At 39.1% G+C, this 25,166-nt stretch overlaps 1 protein-coding gene across 1 annotated transcript in view; it reads right to left on the bottom strand.

Moving 5' to 3' along the window:
• The window catches only part of FREM1 (FRAS1 related extracellular matrix 1), a 273,665-nt gene that overhangs the window by 2,082 nt on the left and 246,417 nt on the right, over positions 1–25,166 (bottom strand). The window contains exons 31-39 of the mRNA XM_055578036.1: positions 19,943–20,072; positions 16,977–17,049; positions 11,149–11,298; positions 9,434–9,672; positions 8,714–8,761; positions 8,196–8,360; positions 7,883–8,011; positions 7,328–7,443; positions 1,731–1,816 (exon numbers count right to left, since the gene is read on the bottom strand). Of these exons, the coding sequence (XP_055434011.1) occupies positions 1,731–1,816; positions 7,328–7,443; positions 7,883–8,011; positions 8,196–8,360; positions 8,714–8,761; positions 9,434–9,672; positions 11,149–11,298; positions 16,977–17,049; positions 19,943–20,072 (1,136 nt within the window). The remainder of the gene's footprint in view (positions 1–1,730; positions 1,817–7,327; positions 7,444–7,882; positions 8,012–8,195; positions 8,361–8,713; positions 8,762–9,433; positions 9,673–11,148; positions 11,299–16,976; positions 17,050–19,942; positions 20,073–25,166) is intronic.

Below are 25,166 nucleotides of genomic sequence, written 5' to 3'. Positions count from 1 at the left end.
TCCAATTTAAAAATAATAAAAAAAATTTTCCCCTCGTCACTCTCTTTTAGAATAGAGATTAAAATAATAGGAAAAAAAAAAGAATCCTGTGCAATAGGATTACCTGGCAGCTCACAAACCAAATTTGACTGTGAAAATGGTCTTTGTTATGCAGCATGTAACCTTCTCCCCATTGGTTCTCATTTGATATTTTGGGGTAGAATAAAATGAAGTACTCTTGGATGGGAATGACTTGTCTCCTTCTGGATTGTTTCTGTGAATTACTGATCAGGTGATGCTACGCCCCAAAACTTTGTGGGATTAGAAAGTTGACATCAGTCATTGTGGACATAGAGAAAATTTATCTTCCAGCCTTCACATAATATTCTCAGATGACTTCAGAATTACACACTCACTGAGTATCACAGAGATTTTAAGAAGCCGCGTGGGTTTATTATTATTTCCTTAAATACAGTATCTTGAAGAGATGATGAGAATATTTACTTTAGTACATCCTGAGAATTCTGCTTCTAAAGTGGCTTGAAAAGATTTGTGACTACTGTTAAAATTGTAGAAAATATTAAAACTTTAGAAAAAAAGGATAAAATTAGGATTAGCTATAATTCTTAACCAGAGATAAAAAAATATTTCTAACTCTTTGGTTTATTTCTTTTTATGTCAATAAAAGAATGCCACTTCATGGCAGATAGATGGGGAAACAGTGGAAACAGTGGCTGATTTATTTTTCTGGGCTCCAAAATCACTGCAGATGGCGATTGCAGCCATGAAATTAAAAGACGATTATTCCTTGGAAGGAATGTTGTGACCAATCTAGACAGCATATTAAAAAGCAGAGACATTACTTTGTCAACAAAGGTCCATCTAGTCAAGGCTATGGTTTTTCCAGTGGTCATGTATGGATGTGAGAGTTGGACTATAAAGAAAGCTGAGCACCAAAGAATTGATGCTTTTGAACTGTGGTGTTGGAGAAGACTCGTGAGAGTCCCTTGGACTGCAAGGAAATCCAACCAGTCCATTCTAAAGGAGATCAGTCCTGGGTGTTCATTGGAAGGACTGATGTTGAGGCTGAAACTCCAATACTTTGGCCACCGGATGCAAAGAGCTGACTCATTGGAAAAGACCCTGATGCTGGGAAAGATTGAGGCAGGAGGAGAAGGGGATGACAGAGGATGAGATGGTTGGATGGCACCATCGACTCAATGGACATGGGTTTGGGTGGATTCCGGGAGTTGGTGATGGACAGGGAGGCCTGGCGTGTTGCGGTTCATGGGGTTGCAAAGAGTCAGACACGACTTAGCAACTGAACTGAACTGATAGGTATATATTATGTGTATATATATCACTTGTATATATACTTTTTTATTCTAAATTATTTCATGCTTCATATGACTGTAGACTGTGTTTTTCACTTAGCACCTTGCCACAAATGCAGTACATTACATATTTTATATATAATATGCATCCATTGTTGAATGAATCTATAAACATAAGGCATTGTTATATCTTTAATATTCTTTCATATGGCTATATTATAATTTATTAAACCATTCCCTATTTACAACTATTTTAAATTTTTTGCCTTTAGAAATAACATTTATGAGTTTTAAAAGATAGACTGTCCAACCATCTAACCATTGCTTATTATCATAGACCACAATTATTTGACCCATGGAAGGGAGACCTTCTCTTTGTGGTCTTGCCTCCCTCCTCAGGGTAACACAGATACTTGCCTATCCAAAATGGCTTTCTTCCACTGATGTCCCAAAGCCATCTCATGTGCTGCCTGGAGATGACAGTTACAAGGCTGCCTTGGTGACTACATGCAAACAGAAAAATCAGAGCATCAGTGACACGGAGTTCAGCATTTCAGCTGATGTGAGATGCATAATGGAAATCAAAGCTAGTTCATCTAGAAAACTGGTATATATGTAGAAAGAACTTCCCAAGATTTTAATACTCATTTTTTTATATTAATGAATATCTGTGGGGGAGGGGGTGCTTGCATCCATGCTAAGTCACAGGGTGGGGTAGATAACAGTAAAGAAGTGATACTGTATTATAATATCTGGGCTTTAAAGCACAAATTCTTTTCAGAAGATCAGCAGCTGTTGACTTATATAGATTAATTACTTAATGTCAAAAAATGACCCCTCTCATGGGAAGTTTATCTCTAAATTGCATAAATTTGGCAATTACCAGGTTAATTTGATTAGTAAAGTAACCCAAACTACCAGATAAAATTACTGGAAGCCAACATTTTGAGCTTGATGTGTTTAGTCAAATGCCCAAATGTATGTGACTCTTTTTCATCCTACTCAGGGAAAGGAGCTCAGCCTCTCTGTCAAACCTTTGTATGTTATGAAGAAATTAAAGCACCTGTTCTTACAAATACATATAAACATTTTCTCCAAAATATAGTTGTATTTTTTATATGTTTAAAGTTTACAGCGTAGTGCCTTGACTTACATAAACTGTGAAATTTGATTACCACAGTAAGTTTAGTTAGTACCCATTTCATATAGTTACCAAAAAAAAAACAAAAAATGTTTCTTCCTTATGATGAGAATTCTTAGAATTTACTCTTAACACCTTTCACATCTATCACACAATAATCATGTTACACATCACAGCCATATGCTTTATCTTATAACTGGCAGTTTATATCTTTTGATTACCTTCATCCAACTCTCCCACCCCAAATTCCTCACTTCTTATAACCACAAATTTGATTCATCTGTTGATGGACACTTACATTGCTTCCATGTCTTCACTTTGTAAAAAAAAAAATACTGTTATAAACATGGGTGCAGATACCTTTTCAACATAGTACTGTCGTTTCCTTTAGACATATTCCCAGAAGAGGAATTGCTGGATCATACTGTAATTCTATTTTTAACTTTTGAGGGGCCTCAATACTCTTCCATGGTGGCTGTACCATTTTACAATCCTACCAACAATAAGGGATTCCTTCTCTCCACATCCTTGCCAGCATTTGTTATATCTTGTCTTTTTCGTGACAGACACTAATAGGCGTAAGAATTCTTTATGAGTTATTTTTGCAGCTAGCTAAGTTATTCCTATAAGCAATATTTGATCCCAATTCTCCAACAGTGCTCATTTAAAACTCTAAAATACTCTAAGCAAAAAGCCAATAGATATATTCTTTTCCTTTTCTTTTTTGATACAAAAAGTTTCAACAACAAAAAAGGGGAAAAAATCACCACACGCTTCTTGCCTAGTTAATATCTATTGATGTTTTAAAAATCAAAAAACATGATTAGTAATACATACTTGTCACAAGTTTACGTTGCTGAACTGAATTTTTTTTTTTCATTTTACCTACAACTATCCAAGCTTTAGATTCATTTCTGAATGCTTTTCCAGATCATGTATGGTGAACATAATCTAATCTATCTCTTAATGGTATTTTTCCTACTAATACAGTCCTTTCGTATGGTATAATGCAATGATGACTCCTAGGCCTTCTGAGATATGTAGGCACTTTTCTACTTCTCTGATTGTCCTCACGGTGCTGGATTCAGGTCATGTGACTTGGTTCCGACGTTTCTGTTTACCGTCGGCTTCTGTCTGACAGTTACAACAGACATGATAGCCGGTTCTCTTCCCTCTCCCTCAGATCCAATATGGCAATTCTGATGTGCTGAGGGTTTAAAACACAGAATATGAAATGTGTATTAAAAATAGCCCAAGGGAGGGTTTGAGGGGCTGTTTCAATTAATGTGACATATTAGAGTGTGGGAGACCTGGGTTCTACTTCCTGCTCTGTCCCCAATTTCCTTATGGATGTAACTTCAGCCTCAGAGTCTTTATCAGGAAGGAATAGATTTTATTCAAGGATATTTAACACCTCCTTCTGCTTTAAGATCCTTGAAACTATCTTTAAAATAAGACTTTGCAAAATCCATTTTAGCTGCTCAAGTGTAAGTTTGATTTCTTTATTGATGCTCTGAGAAGAGCAAGAGCAAGAGGAGAAAAGAGCTATGTTTAGAATAGGTACAATGTTAGGCCACAGTTATTTACAAAAATAAGTATTTAGGCATTTTCATTTTATAAAAATGCCTATCGTTTCCTTTTATTCCCATATACAAATAAAAGAGAGAAAATTAACCATATAGATACAGATATACTATAGAGATATAAAAGTAAAATATAGAGAAACATACAAATAAAAATCTTTTGACATCTCTGAAATCTGAAGACATTCAAAGTGTAGAATTAAAAACATAACCCTGAATTTTTCCAGTTTTAGAAGTAAACATCTACTTCGTTAGAACTTTTTGATTAAATATAGATATATTTTAGACCAACTCTTTAAGGACAGGTCAGCAGGGGTTCCAGACACTCCTGTGGGAAACCAAAATGGTTTCAGAGATAATGATCTATAATAATAGAATTACCAAATGTACAGTGACTGCCTAAGGAAGTGAGCAGATGAGATTATGATATGTAAATTCAAGAAATACCTAATCTCGGAGTCTGGTTCCTCTGGGCTAAAAAAATAATAAAACACCAATGGGGAGGAAAGGAGAAAGGAGATAAAGATTGAGTTGAGTTAGTAATCTGATTAGGGGCAAAGGATAAAGTAAAATTTGCTGTGCTTCTTGAAACATGCGTGCTGTAAATGACCATCTGTAAAGGACCATCAGGTAGCAAGGGAGCCTGAGGAAATATAAATCAGAATTGAAAAATGGTCCCTGAGATCTAAAAAACACACTAGATGTGTATTAATTCTAATTATAGACTCTAAAACCATCTCCTAAAAAGTATTCATGAGAAAGTAAATAGCCAAGTTATAAAATGTTGCAACTATTAATTTTACATCATAGAAAGAATTGATAATTCCCAGGGGAATATTCACTGTTCAAGGCAAAGAGGTTAGAGAAGAAGAGGACCAAATGAACCTGAAAAGTAATGGGTGAGGGGAAGCAGAGGCCCATAGAATGAATGAAAACATGTTGAATGATAGAGGAGGTCTTGGGGTTCAGAGGAAAATTATATTAAGGAGGTAGGCTTGCCATTCAAAAATGTTCCTTTTAAAGTGACTGATCCAAATCTTTTAGTTTGTTTTTAATCTGCTGCTAGATATTTTTTGAAATGCCTCTATTTTTAACTGTTCTTGGGATAATCATTCTTCTTGTCCTTTTGAAATAAAATGCATATTGAAGCATCATACAAAAGTCATCAGGTCAAATATTTATACCTATTCTTCACTTAAAATTAAAAAATTTGAAGCATTTTTAAGATATTTTAAAAATCTCATAGCAAATATTTTTTCTTTACCTCTTATACACCTTGGAATACCATCAGAAATGGTATTTGATAGAAACCTTAATTTCTGGAGCAATATGGTACATACATAACATACACTTCAAAATAGTTTATATTACTGATAGATAATGAGTCACTTTCTAAAATATGATGGAAAATCTCCAGTTGCCCCCTAAAAACTTTCTCTTGTTCTGAAAATTTTTTCAGTTGTACATCTAAAAAAAAGTCTCAGTACAATAGTCTAAAGCAATTCCCTGAAACCAGTTTACAAAATTAATTTCCCAAAGATATGAAAAAATTAATTCTGAAACTGCTTATTACATAATGTTTGATTTGCTATATATGGTCACCAATCCCCCTAAATTAATAGGGGAGGTAGAAAATTTCCATCACTCTTATACTAGATTTTATAATAGTTTACTGCAGAGCAAAATACCTATGTATGTATTTCTTAATATCATTATTCTGAGATTATGATCTTCCAGATTTTTGGTGTCAAAAAACATTTGTTATGAAACCATGGAAATTTAAGGTAATCTTATTGATGTCATGATTTTGCTAACCCTGCATTAGTCTCCTGATGTATTTTTTATTTTATTGATCCATCTAATTGCCCAAATCTGTTTATTTCTGTACACTAACAACAAAATATCAGAAAGAGAATTTGAGGCAATAATCTCATTTACTAGTGCATCAGAAAGAATAAAATACCTAGGGATACCTAATGGAGCAAAAGGCCTGTACTTAGACAACTATAAGGTGTTGAAAGAAACTGAAGATGACAAACAGGTAGAAAGATATACTGTGCTCTTAGGTTGGAAGAATCAATATTGCTAACATGACCATGCTACCCACGGCAACCTACAGATTCAGTGCAACCTCTATCAAATTACCAGTGGCATCTTTCATAGAGCTGGAACCAAAAAAAATTAAATATGTATGGAGACACAAAAACTCCACATACCCAAAACAATCCTGAGAAAGAAGAATGGAGTTTGAGGAATGATACACCCTAACTTCAGACTATAATATAAAGCTACAGAAATCAAAAGAGTGTGGTACTGGCACAAAAACAGATACATAGATCAATGCAACAGGATAGAATACCCAGAAATAAACCCACACACTTATGGTCAATTAAATCTATGACAAATGAGACAAGAATATACAATGGAGAAAAGATAGTCTCTTCAATAAAGAACACATACACACAATAGAATATTACTCAGCCATAAAGAGGAATGAAATAATGCCAATTGTAGCAACATGGATGGACCTAGAGATTATCATACTGAGTGAAGTAAGTCAAGGAAAGACACTTATATATGGAATTTAAAAAATAATACAAATGAACTTATTTATAAAACAGAAATAGAGTCACAGACACAGAAAACAAACTCATGGTTATCAAAGCATCAAAGGGAGAGGGACAAATTAGCAATTTTGGAGTAGCATTAGTATCTATTAAAACCATACTAAAACATCCACTTACACCCACTAGAACCACTAAAATCACAGAGACTGACGATGTTGCAGAGTAAATGGATAAATTTTGTCAATATTTGACCCAAGTTATCTTTCATTGAGTGTTCTGTTATCTAATCGCACTTTGTGCAACCCATCTGGTTTCATAACCATCAATGCCTCTTATATTGTTATAGGCTTGGTGCTATGAGATCTTTCATTGTTATATATTTCCAAATCAGTGGGCTGGGATTCCTATTTAATTAATAAATGATAGACTCTTCCATGCTGCTGACTCAGACAATCTCCTGACTTTCTTCAAAAGTTTGAGATGGAGAGGCTAAAAAATAAAACTGTGACATAGGCACAGTTTATCATAAAAGAGCTATGAAACATCATTAAGGTCAGCCCAAATCTGTTCTGAACTACAGAACTCCCTCCAAGCTCCTAAAACAAAGCCAGGTAGATGTTAGACACTCAACACTTGAATGAATGAAGAAACACTAGAGTTCCATGAGGAAAACAGAAACATTAACAAAGAAGCATCAGCCAAATGAGAAATGGGGTTTCTTACTGTTCCCTGCAAGCTTGGGCAGCTGTAGTCCACGTGCCTTTCTGCTCTGTGATCAAGGAGTGGCAGTAGCCTGAATGACGGTGCCACCCAGCTGGGCAGGATTTATCTTCCACCTCCTGAAAAATAGTTGTCCATGCTCACATCATAATGGTCTTTACAATCTAGAGTCTATTCTCAACACAGAGAATCCTGTGAGTCCTCTAATGAAAATAATTTTGTCACTAGAAAGGAGGTCAGCCCTAATCCCCATTCTCCACTTTGAGAAACACAATGGCTTCTTATGGGACACGGTAAAGTCAGCCATGTTTTAGTTTTACACCTTTAACATTATAATAATTGAATAAAATAAGTAAGCCTCTTTTTAAATTGTAGTGCTTAACTACTGTGTTTTGTGATTTTTAAAGCATTAACTGGCCATCTTATCCTCTTCCCCCTCAAAGCATAACACAGCAGGCAGAGGAAACAGCAGTGGACAGGGCGCCTCCTCTCCCTCTCCTGGGTTATGATGGGACTTGCTACAAGTAAAGGGATGTGGCTGCTCGGCCTGTGTCCCACCTTGGTGTGGGGGCTCCAGGATCTCCAGGCAATTCCATCGCACTTGTACAGTTTTTGGAGGCTTTCTTCAAAGTGGAAGAGTCCCTTTAAGTCCAGTGTGCAGTTCTTTGGGAATGAGGGCAACGGGTCCTATGAGAAGGAAAGGTAATTTAGATCTGACACCCTGTAAACTGATCACACTGTTACCTCTTTTAGGTTATCATTTGCTGAATAGTGTTTGAACTGAGAAAACTATCCCCAAACTTGAAGGCTGTTTTTCAGCTCAGGAAACAGCTTATTGTAAGGAGAGTAGGAAGTGAAGAGATTTTCATACCTGTCTGGGGAAGTGTGAGCCGGTTGTGGATTCCTCCTTATCGGCTTGAGGCGGTTCCGCCACTTTGGTTGTCTTTTGGGGCTCACTAATAAAGGATACGTTGGCCTTCCTTCTGCGAGCTGGGGAGCCGTCATCTTCCAGTTTCAGGGAAATTACCCCATGATACTTGAGGAAATCAGCAAACAACAGTGAAGACAAAACAAACAACAAGACAGAAAACAAAAAATTTGTTGTAAAAACAGGCAATCTAAACACTGGATCAAGATAAAGAGATAAATGGATGTTTTCCTGACCACCCAAGCCTCTAAACAAAATTCAAACAGGATTTTAAGGAAAATATATAAATATAACAGTTACGAAAGGTAGTTTCACTAGATATTTTGCATCCATAAAATACAAAAAATTTAGCAATCCTCTCAGACTCAGACAGAGGAGCCTGGCAGGCCTGGGGGTTGCAAAGAATTGGACATGACTGAGGGACTGATAACACGCATTGCTTACACAGTATATATGCTTACGTTATAGATGATGTCTGTTCTATTTCTATAAACAGAGGATGGAGGAACCTGAAATCAACAGAGGAAATAAACAGGAACAAAGTTGGCTTGAATAATAATTCGTAATAGGGCAAAACCCTTCCAATAAGATTTTTTAGTAACCAAAAATTTCTAAACGTATTTTTTAAAGAGTTTCCAGGCCCAAATAATTGGAATTTTTAAAAAGTCACTGGACTAATCACAACTTATCAGTGTTGACTCATCTATTCTTCGTCCCAGTTAGAAAAGACATCCTTGTTTTTTTGGTACATCTATAGTGCACAGAGGTCCAAGAAACACACACACACACACACACACACACACTTACTCATGAGTGTATGCCTGGTGAGAATGCTATGCTAGTAAATTCAAAGCCATGGTTTCCACACCCAAATAATCTCATTCTTTTTCAGGACCACGAGTCATTCCCTATCTGTCTTGATGACAAAAGGAATCAAAGCAGAAATCATATGGATGAGTCAGAATATCTATCACTTCAGCCAGTACAATTAATGAACTATGCTGATGTTTGTATGTAAAAGCCACTTCACGATGGTCCAAGGAACCATGAGAATGTCTATGGCCCCCATTCACTGTAAGAAGCAAAACAGCTTCCTCAGCATTCCAGATTACTTATTAAGATCCTTTGATCCCTTTCATATGCACTCCACACATCAAAACCCAGGAGGTCCCCATCCTTACTGTTTTGCCATCCCCTCGGGTCCTAAGCTTCACTGGGGAAAGATCTTCAGAACCAAAGTCCCACAGGGCGTCACCCCTGGTGACTGCTAACTGCTTGGAAGCTGGAAGGGGTCTTCTTTCCAGATGAAAGGAATCAGAAGTGGTGGGTGAGGAAGCCCCTGCGGAGAGCAGGTGCCAAATGCCCTTCTCCCATGCACTGGGCATGCTTGGATTGAAGGCATATGAAGGATGGCACTGCCCTGGTGGCACACAAAACGGCAGGTCAGTTCATTTTACACAAACAGATAAGTGATCACATCGACGAAGCTTGTCATTAAATTCAGATGGATGATTTTCCCACCAGATGTTGTCTTGCTGCCATTTGCCAGAAACCCCTTTACTCTTCATCAGTTTCCATACAAGAAAGCTATGCCCTTCTGCACATCTACAGCGTGATTATGAGTCATGAAATTCATTTCACAAGCCACAGATGAAAATCACTGTGGTGACTTTATAATCATCCCATCTACTTGGGAAATAGACTGCCTTCATCTCATATCAACAGAACTCCTCCGTGTTATTGGGTTTATTCCCTGATCAAGTATCATTCCACAAACACTTTTACTTGTTAACCCTCTCACCAGTCTCCATAGGTAGAAACTGGAATTGTTGGAAGATGTTAGTGAAATCAGATAACAGTTATTCAGATGAGACTTCAACTGTTAAAGCAAAGACTCAGTCAATCTTAATGGCTCTCCTTTGATTAAAAATATTGCCAATTAGTATGAAAAAAGTCTAAACCCAGAAGCACGTTTGGATACCTTATACTTCATCTGTCAAGTGTGTACTTCATCTATTTATGTACTTAATGTGACCAGAAAAGTCTACTGGAAAAAAAAAAAAAAAAGAATTTGGTGAGGCAAGGTGGTGCAAAGAGATGTGGAAATATGAGTATGGTAAAGGAAAGAGGAAAGTGTCTATATTTATTATAGAATGAGAAGGAGAAGTGGAGATAACTAAGCGAAGAAAAATATATGGCCCATAGGGCATGACCAGTGTAAAAATTGGAGTGTAAGACTAAGCATTGTAACTGGACACTTGTCAAATGCTAAAAAGACGAATAAGTAGAGGGTATTTGGCAGGAAAAAGTCAGCGTACCAAGGACTTTGGCTGATCTTTATTTAGTTCACAGGTTGTTCTTTAGCATATACCATCCAGGACCTGTTTGGCTCTGCAACCCAAGGTTATTCATTAATATTCTCCAGCTGCTCCTGAATCCCCACGCCAGCTGCACCTTTCACATCTATTTTCCTCCCATTCCTTCCTCCCTCAGAATTTTCGTGGTCACACTACAGCGAGGGCTCAGATTTTAGGCATTAAGAGCTCTCTTCCACAGAGGAAGGTAATTATAGCCCTACAAACTCGGGGCAGGGAAATAATTGTCGATAGATTCTCACCAACATTGTTTCCCCCTTGGTGAGAACAACAAACGGGTAGGGGAAAAAAAACAATGAGGCACTGACTTGTTGCTTTTCTCAAACGATCGTTCTTAGCAGGAAGAAAGCCACATGAAGCAGAAAGCAGAATAAAGGGCCTACATCATGACCGAGGTTGCTTTCTTGACAAGAAATGAAGCATTTTGGTTTGAAAACGTTATGCAGCACACTGGCTGTCGAAAGTAAGCGGCTACAGTGCCAAGACTGCTCGTGATTTCAAGATGAGGATCAAAAGAATACCTCCTTTTGAGTCCAAAATTTTCACTGCAGTTTTTGTCTTCGTGCCAAGAACCGCATTCACAGGGGAGTTCAGAATTACTTCAAAGACCTCATCATCTTCCTCTAATCCGTCATAGGTAATTGCTATATTCCACATCTTAGTTGACATTCCTACAAGAAGTAAACATTTTAATTACTCTTTAATTGCTATTTCAATCAACTAGGTGTCAGCGAAATATATTAATTAACATGTCTGCAGCCAGACTGCAGTAGCCTGAGTGAGCCATTGTACTGCAACCAACTTGCTGAAGTCGTGCTGTTCTCCCAAATAATATTAAAAGACCCCATTTGTTCCTGGACAATGATGATTCCGTTTAAATGCAAACACTGTAACAAAAAAAAAGCAAGCTGCATTAGGGAAGGGATGAACAAAAAATGGTGAGCTGTTGAGACCCCAAGACTTTTTTTTTTTTTTTTGAGAATTTTTTCCTGACCTGCCCCTTCTCATCTTAAGAATAAACAAGTACTGCAATCTTAAAATCTTAATAGTTTGAAAAATCTTAACATGTTGATGCAGTCACAAGTGATTATTGGATGGTACTCCATGCTATTCATGGACCCCTTGAAATGATTGATTTCTAACGACAGCTGCTTCCATCGGCTGCCCTACTTCCTGAGATACTTGTAGCCCACAAACGCTTTTTCTGATGATGTAATACTCCAGAGTTTGATATCCTCCTGTGGAGAATTTATAGGCTGAGGGGTTCTAGAAATAGATGGAGCCAATTATTTTTTTTTCTCTTTCTGTCTGCCTCTGTTCACGGAGTTACAATCAAGCTTGGATCACAGTAACTTTGCGAACTTAAAACAAAACAGTTTTGATGTTACAAATGTATCTCCAGCCATCCTGTCACCACTCAGATGGGATGCAAAGCAACCCCGGAAACACAAAATTAATGTTGGAAGAAACTTCAGAGATTGTCGAATCTTGACCATTTTCCATGACATGAATAGCAGGACATCCACTCCAAGGGTTTATTTAGAAGAAAAAGAGTTGGCAGGAAGAAAAGAAAGTATTGTTTAGTGGAAAAAAATGGCTCAATTTTAAGGGGGAAAAATAAACTTATGGTGTAAGATTCAAGAGCTAAGTTTTGAAACTTTATTCTGGGTCATTTACTCATCAGCTATTCAAGTACTTGTATTTCTATGTGCTAAGTCTTTCAGTTGGGTCCGACTCTTTGCAAACCCCTGGACTGTAGCCTGCCAGGCTCCTCTGCCCATGGGATTCTCCAGGCAAGAATACTGGAGTGGGTTGTCATGCCCTCCTCCAGGGGATCTTCCTGACCCAAGGATCAAACCAGCATCTCCTGCATTGGCAGGCAGATTCTTTACCACTCCCATGAGCTCATCTACATAAATAGTTAAACATGTTTTTTCTAGCCTTCTCATCTAAAAATCTGAATTCTTTTCTCATTGTTCTCATCTGCCAACAGATACAGAACAGACAGTAAATACTACACGTATGTGGGCTCCAGAGTTGGAAAGACCAGGAGGGCGGAATAGGAAAACAACATGAGCAAAGTCAGAGAGCAAAGCAGAGGCCTTAATCAGGAGGGCTGAGCAGAATAGCTGGCTGGAGTAGAGGGGTCTTGCCAGGGAAAAGAGGTGATAAGGCAGCACTGACATCTTGTAGCCAGACTGCAGACAGCCCTGGACCCTAAGTGGTCAGATCCAGACTTTAAACCACAGGCAACAAGGAAGGCTCTTGAAAATGGGTGTCTTAGAAAACTGAAACTGCAAAGTGTTATGTGGGAAGATTTAGGGGCCCAGGCAGGCAAGCAAAGAAGCTGGAAGTTGGGAGTCCACATAGGTAGCTGTTGTAATAAACTGGCATGAAGAGAAAAGAGACTTGACAATGAAGAAAGCATATGAATACTAGGGCTTTTAATAATTAGAGAGCTGTTTTGACTCTCAAAGCCCATAAAGTTAAGCAGTGGTCAAATAAAAATCCAATACAAAAAATTTTTTTCCAAGTCTCAACCATTTGCCCTCTTATTTTAAGAATTTTTTTTTAATTATAGTACCCCTCATCCTCCCACCTTTAAAGAAAGCCCCTTAAAGTTTTTTTTTAAAACCTTATGGAATAGACCATATAATTAGAGAAAATCTATTTCAAGTTTCATTGAAGTACTTTTGATTTGCTTGCCTGAATTTCAACTCTGTTTCTATGTCTACCACGTGTGCACATAGGACCTACTTTTTTTTGGTTAATGAGGTTAGAAATAAGAATTTTCTAAGTCTTTCTTTTTCCTTCCTGTCCCGCCTTCAAGGTGAAAAGTATTTGTGAAAGCACAGTGATTATAAACAATTTCAGAAGGCTTGAACTGGCCCCCTGTTCCCATAAACAAAAGGTGCTGAAGAGGAAAGAGAAGTGTCAGGTTATGCAGACAGAGCCCACTTTACAGAATGAGTTAATTCCTGGATATTTTCCTGCAAAACAGATTTCACTATTGAAAGACATTTTCTCAATGTTTTTTTTGCAAATGCCACATGAGAGATCCGTTCCTTTGGAAAACATTTTGACTCTTAGGCACAGTGAAGTCTCAATTAAGAATGCAGCAAAGCCTTCAAGAACACCTATTTTAAAGAAAAACAAGCATTTTATTAAGAATAGTTGCACTTAGACTCAAGATTAGACACAATCACAGGACGCCAAGTAGTCAGGGTTTGTTTTCGATTTGGCACAAAACTGCAAGGTGAGTATAGATCACTAGAGCTTTAAAAAGTCCCTCAGTTTCTCTTCAGCCTCCTCCAAGAGCTCGCCAACCTTAAAATATTCACTCTGATTTCTCAACCTCTGTTTCTTCCCCAATCATAGAAGCTGCTGCTTTTAAAGAAATGAACAGATTACTTTGGGTAAAAGGGGTGGGAATGGGGATGAAGACATCAGATCTGAAAGAGGTAAGGATTAACAATATGGGAATAAGTAAGTATTTGCAGGATCAGTGGACAGGGGGAAATGTAACATTTTCTAAAGGAAGATATCAGTTTATGAAAGTTTCTGGCTAATGAGCTCCAAAACAATGAGCAGCCAAGTGCTGTTTCATTTATAAACTATATTTACTTATTTTCTTCAAATGTTTAAATAATCTCTAAACTCTTAACTATTTAGAGCCTCCAGAGGTCTTTAGTATCTACTCAAAACAGCATGCAAACTCTTCCAGAAAAATGGGTATTTCTCTTACCCGGAGGAACCTGCAAGGGGACTGCTCAAAATCCACCCAAAGCCCAAATCACTCCTGATCTTGTCACAAACAGACCTCGAGTAATAAAGATGACAAACAACAAAGACTCTTGCCTCTCAAAAAGTGGAAAGACTGAACCTGTCTTAATCTGAAGTACATACAGGTCACAATGCAAATGTATCAAAGTCCTTTCGCCTTGAGGTTTATCAGAACCAGTGCTGGTGGCAACTCAAGGGTAAACTTCAATACGTAATAGGAATAGTTCTCACCAAGGGTGGTCAGGCTGAGGAACAGAGGCAAATCAGAAACTTAAGCATCATAGGAAGGAGGCCAGTAACAATACTGGGGTTGTTGTTGATCAGTCGCCCAGTCGTGTCTGACCCTTTGCGACCTCATGGACTGCAGCACGCCAGGCCTCCCTGTCCCCCACCTTCTCCCAGAGTTTGCCCAAGTTCATGTCCATTGTATCAGTGATGCCAACCAGCCATCTCATCCTCTGACACCTTTTTCTCCTGCCCTCAATCCTTTCCAGCATCAGAGATTGCTGCATGTGAAATGTGAGGCTCTTTTTTAATAGGTTGTGTCACTCAGAAATCGCTACATGGAGTCCTAAACTTATTTGGAAATAAGGGCATTACAGATGCAATTCACATAAAGTCATACTAGAGTGGAGTGGACTCCTAATCTATTATGACTAGTGTTGTTTTAAAAAGTGGGAGTCTGGACACAGACACACACAAGAACGCCCTATTGAGACAAAGGCAGAGATCGGGTGATACAGCAGAAGCCAAGGAAGCCCAGGGATTCCAGCAGAGCATCAGATCATGGAAACGAGGATGGAGCAGACTCCCTCTCAGCCCTCAAAAGGAATCAACCCTGCCCACATCATGATCTTGAATTTCTAGCCTCCAGAACTGTAAGAAAACAAATTCCTGTTTTTAAGCTACCAGGTTTGTGATACTTTGTTAGGACAGCCCCAGCAAGTGAATACAGTCACCTAACATCATACAACTTGCAGCCATGTCCAACTCTTTGTGACCCCATGGATTGTAGCCCACCAGGCTCCTCTGTCCATGGAATTCTCCAGGCAAGAATACTGGAGGGGGTGGCCATACCCTTCTCCAGGGAATCTTTCCAACCCTGGGATCAAACCTGGTTCTTCCATACTGCAGGCAGATTCTTTACTGACTGAGCCACCAGGGAAGCCTGAACTGCAGAAAGACATTCTTTTCTATGTTTAATAGTAAGTTATCAGTTTTGGAGTGGTGATGGTATTCAGGCAATTTTGTTTTGCCTTTGCAAAAACGTCAGAGGTCAGTGGCAGACAATGGCAAAAGTTTTGATCAGGTGGCCGATTCTCAGAGTACAGAACACATCCTCTGCAGGAGAGCACAAAGGTACAAGCCCTGGCTGCCTCTCAGAGCCTTTCCATTCACCTCTGGGCAAATGATTGAGGTCTATCCCACACAGATGGTAAGAGAGAGAACCATGCAGTACAGTGAGGGAGAGCTACCAGCCCCCATCTTTAGCAGCCAGGGAAAGGGGGCATGGCTTCCGTCTTGGTGCTCCCGCCAGGCACAGTTGCCAAAAGTATGTCTGTCTTTTGGGCTAAGTCCCCTTCTTCTGCTGCTATCTCCTCTAGGAAGTCTTCTAGGATTTTTCTCAGCCAGAACAGTGGCACATCCTTGGGGTCCCAATGCACTCTATCAATGAGTTGTTCTCATGTCTGTATTTCCCAAAGGATAGAACATCTGTGGGGGCTTCCCTGGTAGCTCAGCTGGTAAAGAATCCATCTGCTCTGCAGGAGACCCCCGTTCAATTTCTGGGTAGGGAAGTTCCCCTGCTACCCACTCCAGTATTCTCAGGCTTCCCTGAGGAGGCTCAGATGGTAAAGAATCCACCTGCAATGCAGAAGACATGGGTTTAATCCCTGGGTTAGGAAGATCCCCTGAAGAAGGGAATGGCTACCCACTCCGGTATTCTTGCCTGGACAATCTCCATGGACAGAGGAGCCTGGTGGGTTACAAACAGTCAGACATGACTGAGCAACAAAACACAGTACAACATAGAACATCTATGAGAGTAGGCTCCATGCTTTTATACTCTCTTTGCACCTAGCAAAATTTTTCCAAAGGCTTAAAGCAAAATAGGTGCTATCTAATTAAATAATAATTTTCCCTGAAAGCTGCTTGTATCAAGCTATTCCACGACAGATAATTTAGAAATGCCCTTTAGGAATCCACATGACTATAACATTCTGAAATTTTCCATCAAAATATGAGGCAATTACATTATTTCGGCTTTGTGTCAGACCTTTAAATCATGTTTTTAAATGGCCTTTCTTCTGGATTTTTGGATGTTTGCTTTAATATTTTATACATTTTATTTGTTATGATCTTTCATCTCATTTAAAATAAATATCCACCAGTAATAAAATAAAATACAAAGCACAAAACCTCAAAGCCAAACTGATCTCTCTGGAAGCGAGGTAATACTGTTCCTTGAGGAGTTCTAGTTGGCTGAAGTTGCATAATAGTCTGTCTTTTCCACAATCTCTAGACTGTCTTACAAAAACATGAAACAAACTGTAGACACACAGTGTACCTGGGTCAAACTGCACCAGCTTAGATGGAGTCATGGTGAAATCCTTTCCAACTGTAGCTGACACTTGGTTGACCTCAAGAGAGAAAAAAGAGAAGACATTCTTTTAACAAAAATATGCTGTGATAGAGAAATGCTGAGTCTAATCTCATACTAGACTAACTCATGTTCTTAAATCTGTTCCTAACATAAACTATCTTTTATTATAATACATCATTTTGGATCCATCTTCCTTAAAGTTACCTTTTTTCCTAGACTAATATCAATGGAAGGACACATAAAACTTTTTATTTTTTGGCTTCTCCTTTATAAATAATTCAGTTGTTGGAGAAAGTAATGTGAATTTTAAACAATATTTTTCTCTTTGCTACAGATACCATTTTATTCCATAGCCTTCCCTCTACCCCAACATGGTCCTAAAATCACGCCTTGGGGGAAGGGAGGGGACAAAGGAGAGAAGAAAAAGTGGGCTCTCCTGACAAATAGAGGGCTGCTCTGTCAGTCAGTTGGAGGGATCCTGCAAGCTCAGAGCGCAGCCTTCGGACCAAATGAATGAAAACAAGTCTGGTCCATTCTCCTGTCTGGATGAAGCCATTCCCCTTCACAGACAGGAATGAGGGATCTGTGGGGATGACCAACCTGGGGAACAGCCACACAGAGGCCATCAAAACCTGAACTCAGGGCTTTAGAAGTTTCTTCAAGTAAGTTGTTTAAAAAAAAAAAAAAATTGCTCTAATCTAAAGAGACTACTGACTGCTCCCCTGTTCCCCTTTCCTGGGGCTGAAGGACAGAGATGATTTAAGGACTCTGACATCATGCCCTTAACTTCCCCTGAGGAGCCTAAATATATGTGAAGAACACATATTTAGTTTGAAACATGGTTGAAAAAAGTTTGAAAAAGAGGCTTCAGCTGGTTTGAAAAAGAGGTCATTGAATGAGATGTTTGGCAAAGTGGGTTACTCATTCCTTCACTTTCTTACAAGGGATGAAGGGCACAATTCAAAATGCACAAATTCCTATTTCTTTGGTCTCAGACGTGATCTCCATTTCTACCAAAGCCCCTAACATCTGCCAGTGGTCTGCAGTGGAAATGCTTTGCTCAAGAAGAGTACTGCCAGGTGAATAAAGATGCACACGTAGAGACCCAACATGTGGACACAGTGCGGGGAGGAGAGGGTGGGACGAACTGGGAGAGTAGCTTTGACATATATACGCTACCAGTGTAAACCAGCTAGATATAGTGATACATGGACATATATACACTAACGTGTGTAAAACAGATAGCTACCACGTGTGAAACAGACAGCTGCTATATAGCATACGATGCTCAACTTGCTGCTGCTATGACCTAGATGAGTGGGCTGCAGGTGGGAGGGAGGAAGGTTTAAGAGGGAGGGGATATATGTATACACAGAGTTTATTCACTTTGTTATACAGCAGAAACTAATGCAACGTTGTAAAACAATTATACTCCAATAAAAAAAAAAGAAGAGCACTGTCTCCTAAGCCCCTATTTGCCCTTTCTCTACGATGCCAAGGCTCCTCCCGAACAACCTTTCCCTGTGGAAAGGCAGCCCATTGTACACCTGTACCCACCATATGCTGGGAGTTACACTTCCCCGTGTGGTTCTTGCACGTGCAATTACCTAGTATTTACCACCACTGAGTTCACAGAATCCTACGTGGGAAAAGAAATGGGCTAAGGTGAAGTGGTTGCAGCAGCCAGTCCGGTGCAGGTTGGTGATTCAAACTAAGGCAACAACAGAGAGTAGAAGCACTTTCTTAAGCAGCCAATCAGCTCTGGTCTAAAGTGGCACGCTGTGCTGTGGGCAGAGTGGTCCCTGAAAGACTCAGGCTGTTTGAGAAAGGCCTGCAGACACAGCTGGCAGCTTTACTGTGCATGCTCAGCTTCAGCAGACAAAAGATTCCCTGTCACACCAGGTCTTTTCTTCCTGTCTGGCAAGGTGAACAGTTCTGTGGCCCAAAACTCCAGCCTAGAGCATATGGTGCTCTCTCTGGAGGCCCAGATTATTAGGAAACCACCACGCAGTCTTTTTTTTTCCATAACCAATGTACTGGGAAGTTATAGGGGACATCAAGTTATCTGATCCTTTAACAATCATAAAGCACCCATAGATCAGGAAAACAGAACCTATGCCCACTGGAAAGATAAATGCTGAGTCTGGTATATAGTATAATCTACATGCACAAGGTTCTGAAGGTGATTTGAACTTATTGTAATTGAGACTTCACTGAGATGGCATTTCCCCCCAGAACCTAATATCACTGCTTTTTTTTTCCCCCTCTAGATTGAGGAGGAAGCCTTTATCAGCATTAGTATGTACAGGCTTTTCATGCTCTCATTCTCCCAATGTGCAGTTTTTCTAGAGACTTCTTAAAAACCTTTCCATTCTGGAAGCCATGGTTGTGCTCCATGTTCCATGTCAGTGGAAAGAAATAGCAGGTGACTAGTCCAAAATAATTATTGAAAATTTCTTATATTTCAGGCTGCCTCTATTGCTACATAGCCTCTTAATTTTGCATGACTTGGGTGATGCTTAAGACAGGTGTAATCCCTGATTTTTCTCATCCATTGAGACCATAGGTGATCTTGGTGCATGCTAAGAGAAAGCCATACAGGGACTGAAGTTTGCAGACAACTTTCCTTTCCAAAGCAGAGTTTGGCCCAAGTTCACTAAGTTGGATAGATCTTATGAAATCAAACTTCAAGAGTTAAAGACCAGATTTTAAAACTAAAGATGGGTTAGAAATAGCATATGGAGGAGCTAATGTATCTTGATAAATGATGGAGGGACAAAGAGGTTTTGTACTTAGACTTTCTGGAACAGAGCAACACTCCTGCAGTTTGAAGTTGCCTTAGTTACTCTGAGTTTCTCTAAGGAAATAGTCAAAGGCACCAACCAGCAACCTAGGCTTTAGCTTGAAAGATGATAGTTTAGAGTTGTTACCTGTACAGTCACGAAGGCTGAGTCCATGGAATATCCCCTTCTGGTAATCTCCAAGGGCAGCATGCCCATATTCTCACAGACCTCATATTCAGTCCGCAACCACTCAATATGAGACCACTTCAGTTCCAAACTAGGCATGTAAGAAAAGAAAAAAGAAAATCATGAGAAATGCAAAGTGGAAGCCTGTGGGGCTCCTCTGCTGGGTATAAAACAACCACTGGTCCAAACTGGGAGAAAAAAGTGGCTCATCAACCTACACCAGTGCTACAAACTCCTTGCACATGTTTGGTACCTTTTAGTTCACAAAGAACATCTACTAGCATTATCTCATTCGTTACTCTCAATGCTGCTGTGAGGTAGACAGAGCATGTATTAGAATTCTATTTTATGAATGTAGAAATAATATTAAAAGTCTATCCAAGGTGTGCGGTTATCAATGATAAAGGAAGGGACTCAAATTTGAGAGTGTTTGGAAGGGAAAGGAGCAGGTGGTTAAGTTCAAGGAGACATTCATTTTTGGAAAGAATATTGATATGAAACTTCTCTCCTATATTTTGGCCTCCTTCAATGGTACAAGAAGATCATTTCCAGGCACAGATCTTCTCTAAACTCAGGTTCAGTTTAATAACAAGATGTCTTTGAGGAGTGTCTAGGAATTAGAATGTGCATGTATTTTACAAGTTTACCCATCCCTCCTCTGTGTATGTGAAGGGACTATACTAACATATAGCTTGATTGCAGCTATACAACTGAATAAACCTGATAAAGAGAGAATGGTCTTTTTTTCCACACTATGTTTAGTGAGTCCGAAATTTGATAGAAACTGACTTCTTTAATCCTCATAATACAAAGAGGTATTTTTTTGTCTTTTTCCTTTTCTTCAGAAAAGAACACTGAGCTTGCTGCTGCTGCTGCTGCTAAGTCGCTTCAGTCGTGTTCGACTCTGTGAGACCCCACAGACGGCAGCCCACTAGGCTCCTCCGTCCCTGGGATTCTCCAGGCAAGAATACTGGAGTGGGTTGCCATTTCCTTCTCCAATGCATGAAAGTGAAAAGTGAAAGTGAAGTCGCTTAGTCATGCCTGACTCTTAGCGACCCCATGGACTGCAGCCTACCAGGCTCCTCCGTCCATGGGATTTTCCAGGTAAGAGTACTGGAGTGGGTTGCCATTGCCTTCTCCAACACTGAGCTTAGAGAGGTTAAATAACTAGCTTGAAGGCAAAATGCTATGACAAAGCTAACAGACAGCAGAGATAGAGTCCTTAGCATAAATCTGAAACCAAATGTTCCTTCTCTAGCATTCTTCTTCCCAACTAAAGTTCTCCATGACTCTTGTGATCTGAGCTCAAGCAGTGGGCTACAATTTTATCTTTATCCTGAAATATTTCCCTTTTTGAGGTGAGAAAACTTGAAATGGTTCACCTGAACAGTTTTCTTCAAAGATTTTCTTACATTTTTTTACCCCCTGTAACCGGCAGCAACATAAAAGACATGAACAGTCTTCACTATGATCATTTAAGTCACTTCCATTTTTTTTGGTTTTATTCATTTTCCTTTCACTCTCCATTCATAAAACCCTCAGAGTTTGCCTTACTGTATTCCCAAACTTCCACTTAGATTCAGGTCTTTCCTCTAGACTTTTAAATTTACTTCTTACAGTGTTTTTCTTTGCAGAGCTAGAAATTCTGGGTGCTACCGAGTAGAGTGTGGAGTTCACAAATTTCAAAGAACACGCCACACTTTCCTGGACATCATTCCTAATAGAGAGTAATAAGTTTGTCCTCTAATCAACCCTTTATGTCCTTGCACCAATCATGTGCCACAGCCACATCCTATATATTAAGTTCACTAGCAAAACTCAACAGCACTGTGTTCTACTCTACCAACCAGCAGCCAGTGAGACAATGGTAGTGTGGAAGCATGGACTTATTCTAGAGCTTCAAGAATTTGTATTCATATATGTTTATTCAATCAATAGATGTGACATTTATTGTTATTGGCATGCTGGGCTTCACAAAATTTTGACATGAAAATAGGATACTTATATTAAATAATATTGGGAACCTCATGGGCCTTGATGAAATCGATTTCAAATCTGACAGGAGACAGATCAAGAAAGAAAGAAATGACAATGCTTAAAGAATCACAAGATAACAAGCAACACGGATGTTATAAACGCCAATAGAAATAACATGTTGCAAAGAATTCCTCAAGGATCCAGCCAGATAAGAAAGGGGAACAAAATCAACAAGAATGATTGGAAGAGAAAACAGAAAGATAAAACAGGAAGAAAAAGGGAGCAGTGGGAACCAGTGAAATAAATACACAGAGATGGATTTCAACTAAGTCTGCGTAAGGTTCAAATGAGTTTCAAGGTTCAATCTTCTAAGAATCTATGCATTGCTAATGCTAACCACGACCAGCAAAAATTCATCAGTGTCACTCTGCAGGTCCAGATGACCTTGAGGCCTAAAGTGAAGTGTGATTTGATTGCTGATCTAGATCCATAAGGGGATCATGCAGAGTGACATTCAGTTTCAAAGCATTAAGGGTTTTGGTGTTTGGGAACACATCACCCTGATACATCATTGGAATGCTGCATGATGCTTAGAGGTTAAGGTTGTAATTACACAATGTTCTATTTTACTTTCTTATAACTATTCCCTACAAATAATAAATGCCTATTTGAAAGCTACGAAATTTAAGCCAGGCTATATATTTTTCAGAAAAATATTTAAATCATGAGGCACTTGCATACCCAGAGGATATGTGTGACACATGCTTTGAAAGTGTTTTTTGTTTTCTGCAGTATTGTATTTAAAAAGGCCTTTCTACACTTAGCCTACAGTTGCTTAAACTCAACACAAACACTTGAAAGAAAAGTTAGAGATGTAGTCAGTCACCTGGGAATTCTCCCTACAAGAAGCCACACAGATAGATGTTTGGTATCATGCAGATAACCAGATGCAGAAGCCCATTAGAGAACTGTGGAAAGCTCTGGATTGGGAGGTGTCAAGCAGATGGGGGTCGGTTTACATCTTCACATTTTAATGACCCCCCTCTTCTCATTCTGAAGTTTACAGACACACTTTCTGTGAAACCCACATGGCAATCATTGTGAGTCAGCAGGACGCAAAAACTCCTCAAGCCCTGAGGTCAGGATTTCTTGGCCTGGGAACTACTGACATTTGGGACCAGGTTTCTTTGTGGTGGGAGGCTGTCCTGTGCACCGTAGGATGTCTCCCAGTGGGGACTTCCTCACTGATCTAGTGGTCAAGATTCTGCCTTCCGATGCAGGGGGCACAGATTCTATCTCTGGTCAGGGAATTAAGATTCCACATGCTATGGGGTGCAGGCAAAAAAAAAAAAAAGTTTAGTAACATCCCTGGCTTCTACTTACTAGATCCACTAGAGGCAGCCATGCCATTCCATTCCAGTTACAACAGTCAAAACTGTTTCCGGACATTTCCAAATGTCCCTCACAGGGAAAGTCATCCCCAGGCGAGAAACCTTCCTGAAGTGATTTCACAGACTCATCACAACGGAAAAGTCTATTTAATCTATAAGCCAAGTTTTGGTTCTCAACAACTGTCATGAATGAAAGACATAGTCTGCGGGGTATGCTCAGACTATTTAATTTCTATTCCTCCATCCTATGTCTTTCATGATGTAGGGCTGAAACCATCACAATATTGTAATTATCCTCTAATTAAAATAAAAATTAAAAAATAAAGGCAACAGTACCCAGCTTATGTAATAAAAAGATATAACATCTCACATGAAAAAGAAATTAAATGGGATGAGACTTCCAGTTCTTCTTTCAGTCAAAGACAAGACAAACTGTTTACTTACCCAATTTAGCAATCCACCTCCGAAGTCCAGCATGTGTGATCCCCTTTAATCTGATTAACTCTCATTTTCCAAAGTACGTATAACATACTATTTAATTCACTTAGGTACTAAGGTAGTTAGCTAAGTACCTAGGTACTTAGCTCCAAGTAAACAGGGGTCTTTAGTTCACTGATGTATCACCAAGTGCCTTGTAGGGTGACTGGGACATAATAAGTGCTCAATAAATATTTGCTCAAGAAAATAATGAACTTAGTTTAACCTACTGTTTGAAAAGCTAAATTGACCACTGAAACTTTTTTTCTTCCCAGCCCTATTCACATATTTCACACAATTTGAAAAGAAAAATTCTAGGCCAGATGACCCTCACATGTTTTTTCTAGCCCTGACTTATTCGGGATTCTTGGAATCCAGGTCATACTGGATTGTATTAGCTTGAGAGAAAGATGGCATTGGTAAATGAGCATTCTATCATAAAGCATGATGTCTTATTTTCTAAGGCACATGCATGTGTCTCAGCATTTGACAGTATCTAGAAACAGCTTTATTTTTCATAATGGGAGGAAGGTGATACTGGTATTTAGTGGGTGTGGTCCAGGGATATTGCTAAATATCCTTCAATGTACAGGACACCCAACTCACCTTCCACCCAAGCCCCACGACAAAGAATTGTCTGCACCAAATAGACAAGAGTGCTGAAGCAGAGTCAAAAATATATACTTTATGATATTCTATTTTGTGGCTGTTGTTGCTCAGTCACTATGTCGTGTCTGACTCTTTGCGACCCCAAGGATTGCAGCATGCCAGGCTCTCCTATCCTTCACCATCTTCCAGAGTTTGCTCAGATTCATGTCTATTGAGTTGGTGATGCTATCTAACCATTTTGTGGCTACTTGGTTCATTTATATGAAGGAACAATGAACCAAAAGAACCATTTGGAATTAAACTTTATTTTGGGATTTGGGACATTAATCCAGGTTAACAAGCAAATGTAAAAAAGGTACTTGGCTGCTCTCTGCCTCAGTTTCCTCACTTCCCCAAGTACAATAATAATGAGTCTGTACTTCAAAGAGGTTGAATGAACCTTAATGAACACTCATTAAGTACTCTGAGCTTCTCAGTGAAAGATTTTATAGTAGCTAAAATGGTGATTAAATTATTCTTATAACTACATCTTCACTTATAATCAAGTAGCATATGACTTAAGAAAATCAAAATGTTAAAAAATATTTTCTAAGTATTCAATCCAAGACTTATCAATTCAAAGAGGATGCTATTAAGCTCCATAAAAATGCTATGAACACCTGTGTTTTCCTTTCTGTCTTTCTCTCATGATAATGGGGAAACGGTGCCTAGTCAGGAAGCAGCATAGTGAG

Source organism: Bubalus kerabau, chromosome 4 (genome assembly GCF_029407905.1).
Source record: "Bubalus kerabau isolate K-KA32 ecotype Philippines breed swamp buffalo chromosome 4, PCC_UOA_SB_1v2, whole genome shotgun sequence".
Taxonomy (NCBI): domain Eukaryota; kingdom Metazoa; phylum Chordata; class Mammalia; order Artiodactyla; family Bovidae; genus Bubalus; species Bubalus kerabau.
This window is presented reverse-complemented; position numbering and strand designations above follow the sequence as displayed.